This window comes from Pipistrellus kuhlii, unplaced genomic scaffold (assembly GCF_014108245.1).
Source record: "Pipistrellus kuhlii isolate mPipKuh1 unplaced genomic scaffold, mPipKuh1.p scaffold_m20_p_180, whole genome shotgun sequence".
In the NCBI taxonomy this organism is placed as follows: Eukaryota; Metazoa; Chordata; class Mammalia; order Chiroptera; family Vespertilionidae; genus Pipistrellus; species Pipistrellus kuhlii.
In genome coordinates this window covers 26,050-29,304 of record NW_023425494.1, presented here as the reverse complement: position 1 = coordinate 29,304, position 3,255 = coordinate 26,050, and the positions used below count along the sequence as shown (strand labels likewise).

The 3,255-nt window shown below is 40.9% G+C and overlaps 1 protein-coding gene across 1 annotated transcript; it reads left to right on the top strand.

Annotated features, from left to right (window-relative positions):
- The first annotated feature begins 1,660 nt into the window (after positions 1-1,660).
- LOC118721864 (olfactory receptor 1A1-like) lies at positions 1,661-2,596 on the top strand. Its single transcript, XM_036443143.1, has one exon. It carries the CDS (start codon positions 1,661-1,663, stop codon positions 2,594-2,596), a length of 936 nt encoding a protein of 311 aa, XP_036299036.1.
- The last annotated feature ends 659 nt before the right edge of the window (positions 2,597-3,255 follow it).

The window sequence follows — 3,255 nt, the reverse complement described above, 5'->3', positions numbered from 1 at the left end:
TTCATTATTTTTTAAATTTATTTATAATTTCTATGTACTTTACTTGGAATGGGCACACTCGATAAATGTGCACAAGGGGAAAACAAATATGGAGAAAGCCCTGAAATGGAACCCATGGATGAACTGGCAGTTGAAAACTCAGTCACAGGGCCACACCTCAGTGCAAGGGAACTTGGGAAATCTAGTCTACTTGTGCATGCCTGAAAAAGAGAAAAACATGGGTTTGGGTAAGTAGCTAGTAGGCTCTGCCATAGCTAGTATGCCTCAGAGTACAAGTGGATCAAAGAGGAGGGGATCTATAGTCAATAAGCTAGGGAAACATTACAGTATTTCAGGTAGAAAATGATGATTATCTAAGCTAAAGCTCTGAGACAGTGGCTAGAAAAGTTAAATTATGTGGCAATTCTTTTAAATAATCAACAAGATTAGATGTAAAAGTGGAGGATAAACTAGGTGTGTGTGCCTGTGAGCATCCTACATGTAGGTAATCAAGAAAATAAACCCTGAATTAACTTTAGAAATATTAAGTGTAAACTTATTGGTTCATAAAATGAACAATGTTTCACAATGAACTCTCTGGGGATGATTAACACACACACACACACACACACACACACACACACACACACACACACAGTATGTTTTCACGCCTAAAAAACAGCCTGCAAACTACTTAGGTTGGATGTTCAAAGTAGAGAGTTTGGACAGACATGATGGCAGAATGACTGAATGTAAAATATGGGAGAGAGAAATCAAAGGAACAGAAACAGATCTGGGAGTTTTCTGTGCTGTCCATGAAGTGACTGTAGAATTGGATGAGGCACCACAAGAAATAAAAAAAAAAGAGAGAAAAGAAGACCAAAGAGAAAAGCTTTGCAATGATCTATATTAGAGAGTTTTACAAAAAGGTAAAACTTATCAAAGGAGGTGGTGAAAATCTTATTTGAAAATGGGAATCTTGAGCAGGAAATTCACTAGGCTTGTTTTTCCTAGATCGTAACTCTGTGGTCCTTGTGATTTATAAACTGTCCGTGTCAGTGCAAATACCTTTTTCTCCTTAGGCCTGGGATCACTATGACTTTGGTCACTGGAGCAATTCCTAATTTCCAGGCTGATCCTTGTATGAACACACCTTGTGCACTGGTGTACTCAGCCAAAGACTCCAAAATGCTGTCATTCCCATATCATATTTAATAAAATTGCCATGTGATTCTGGCTTCTCCATTAAGCTGGAAGGTCCCTGAGAGCAGAGACTGTCTTACAGGTTGAATAAATAGATTAAAAGATTGCATTTTCACATATTTTTTTTTTATTTTTCTATAAGCCTAACAAAGTATCTAGTTCATGCAATATTGAGAATCAAGTACTTGTTAATTGATTAAATACTATATGGTTGGGTAGTGGCACTGGGATGGGGGAGGTTGGGCAAATCTGATTCAAAAATTGCTCACTTCTTAGACATGAGTGTTCAGGCCTAATTGTCGATTAGTCCTACTGAGCAACAAGGATATTTCCCCAAAATGCTGGCTTTCTATGGATTCAGTAAACTCAGTTGCAGAGATGACTTATCATTGAGACAAAATGGATGGATACAGAAGATCATTATAAGTAACTTCACTAATAATTCTGAATTTCTCTCTCCAATCTTAACAAAAGAATAATGAGGGAAGATAATCAATCCTCTTCCCTGGATTTTATCCTCCTGGGAGTTAGCGGAAAGCAGGAACAGGAACATTTCTTCTTCATCCTCTTTCTGCTCATTTACCCCATCACACTGACTGGAAACCTGCTCATCATCTTGGCCATTTGCTCCGACATTCGCCTTCACCACCCCATGTATTTTCTCCTTGCTAACCTCTCCTTTGTTGATATCTTCTTCTCTTCGGTAACCATCCCGAAGATGCTAGCCAACTATCTCTTGAACACCAAAACCATCTCCTTTGGGGGATGCCTGACACAGATGTATTTCATGATTGCTTTTGGTAACACAGATAGCTATATCCTGGCTGCAATGGCATATGATCGTGCTGTGGCCATCAGCCGGCCACTTCATTACACAACAATTATGAGCTCACGAACTTGTGTCCTGCTAGTTGTTGGGTCTTGGGTGGTTGGAAATGTCAATGCCCTCCCCCATACTCTGCTCACAGCTCGCCTGTCCTTCTGTGGCAACCAGGAAGTGGCCAACTTCTACTGTGACATTGTACCTTTGCTCAAGCTGACCTGCTCTGACATCCACTTTAATGTGAAAATGATGTACTTTGGGGTTGGTGTTTTCTCTGTGCCATTGCTATGTATCATCATCTCCTACGTTCGGGTGTTTTCCACAGTCTTACTAGTGCATGTTCCATCCACCAAGGGTGTGCGCAAAGCCTTCTCCACCTGTGGTTCCCACCTCACAGTTGTTTCTTTGTATTATGGGACAGTCATGGGCATGTATTTCCGCCCTCTGACGAGCTACAGTCTGAAGGATGCTGTGATAACTGTGATGTACATGGCAGTGACCCCAATGTTAAATCCTTTCATCTACAGTCTGAGAAATCGGGACATGAAGGCTGCCCTGGGGAAACTCATCAGCAAGAGAATCTCCATGTAACCAACTTGAGGTAGTATGAGAGACTGTAGTCACCAATTAAAATGCACTTGGCCACCCATCCCCAATGTCCTCACTCTCCAAGAAGCCATCTTTGCTCTTTCCAGCCAAAAATTATTCTTCTCCAATATTTGTAACAATTTATGGTTCATCGTATTGACATTGTCACTTTGAACACACTGTAGTCCTTTGGCAGAGCTGCAGCACAGGAATACTGGGTTCAGGCCCAGCTGCTGTCTTGTCTCTCCGAGTGAAGTGGAAAAGCAAGAAGCTCAGCTTCCACATCCACATTTAGTAACATCTGCCTGCCGCTCTCACAGGATGTGAGTATAGTGATGATTCCTTATTTAAAGGATATTAACCATTCATCAAATGGCCAATTTTTATTGCACTATTATGTTTAACCATCTCCGCTCGGCTTATACCTTCTGAGAGCAGATCTTAACACATCACTCTGCCTTTCATAATCTTGGTCATGGAAACTATATCCAATAATTCTTGGTGGAAAGTGGGATCAACAACTGAAAAATATCAGCCTCTGAAATGTAATGTGCCAATGACCAGGCATAATCATCCTAGATGTTACTCACCCATCCAGGAAGTCTTTAAATACACTGCCCTGGGGAAGCATTCTTGTTCTTGCTGAATTGTGAAGCAAACTA

What these genes read in the sequence shown, in the direction of transcription:
- LOC118721864 (XM_036443143.1), top strand. Translation starts at nt 1,661, where the DNA reads ATGAGGGAAGATAATCAATCCTCTTCCCTGGATTTTATCCTCCTGGGA.